General features: G+C 55.0%; 1 protein-coding gene across 1 annotated transcript; it reads right to left on the bottom strand.

Annotated features, from left to right (window-relative positions):
- Positions 1-90: 90 nt before the first annotated feature.
- On the bottom strand, positions 91-894 carry LOC119587472 (PE-PGRS family protein PE_PGRS47-like). Its single transcript, XM_037936200.1, has one exon. It carries the CDS (start codon positions 892-894, stop codon positions 91-93), a length of 804 nt encoding a protein of 267 aa, XP_037792128.1.

Below are 894 nucleotides of genomic sequence, written 5' to 3'. Positions count from 1 at the left end.
GGAACATGTTATGTTTTTACTTAACGTAGCACGGGTACCAGTGTGGGACAAATGCTAAGATTTTGTTTTTGGTGTTATTTCCATAGGACTTTATCGCCCGATGCCCAGAGGAGGCTTGCACACGTGTTCGCCGAGACATCTGTCGAAGCAGCACTTGTCGATGCCTCCGCAAGCGCCGTCGTTGGAGCAAGTGAAAGGTGGCTGGAAGCTCCTGAGAGGGCACACTGGACGGACGGGGGGACAGAATCCCGGTTTGACTACACCAGCAGCACTCTGTGGCTGGTTGATGTTCTCACAGCAGTAGGCCTGACCCTCGGGTGTCCTGCACCAGTAGCGGCATGTGGAGGGAGGAGCCACAGGACTCACGATGCCTCCAATGCCAGGCCCAATGCCCAATCCTCCTCCATGAATAGGATTCACACCAAATCCTCCCAAAGCAGGATTTGCTCCAAATCCTCCTCCTACTACTGGATTAACTCCAAATCCCCCAACAGGACTGATGCCTCCAACACCTCCAACAGGATTGATACCGCCAACCCCTCCAACAGGACTGAAGCCTCCAACACCTCCAACAGGACTGATACCTCCGACAGGACTGATACCACCAACAGGACTGAAGCCTCCAACACCTCCAACAGGACTGAAGCCTCCAACACCTCCAACAGGACTGAAGCCTCCCAACCCGCCAAAGAATCTGCCCTGTTGCTTCCCAGCCGCAGAAGACCTAGTGCGTCCCTCGACGTCTGACGCGGCTTCTGCATCGTCGTTGCCATTGTCGTTATCGAGTCCGTTGTCATCAGCGCCGTTGTCGTCGCCTCCGTTAGACTGGCCTGTTGAACTGCTGTCGTCAGCAGCAGCGAGAGCCAGGACTGCGATCAGTAGCCAAAGCTTCAT

The sequence above is a fragment of the Penaeus monodon genome, chromosome 22 (assembly GCF_015228065.2).
Source record: "Penaeus monodon isolate SGIC_2016 chromosome 22, NSTDA_Pmon_1, whole genome shotgun sequence".
Classification (NCBI taxonomy): domain Eukaryota; kingdom Metazoa; phylum Arthropoda; class Malacostraca; order Decapoda; family Penaeidae; genus Penaeus; species Penaeus monodon.
Note: the sequence above shows the minus strand (reverse complement) of the source record. Positions and strands in the feature narration are given on the sequence as shown.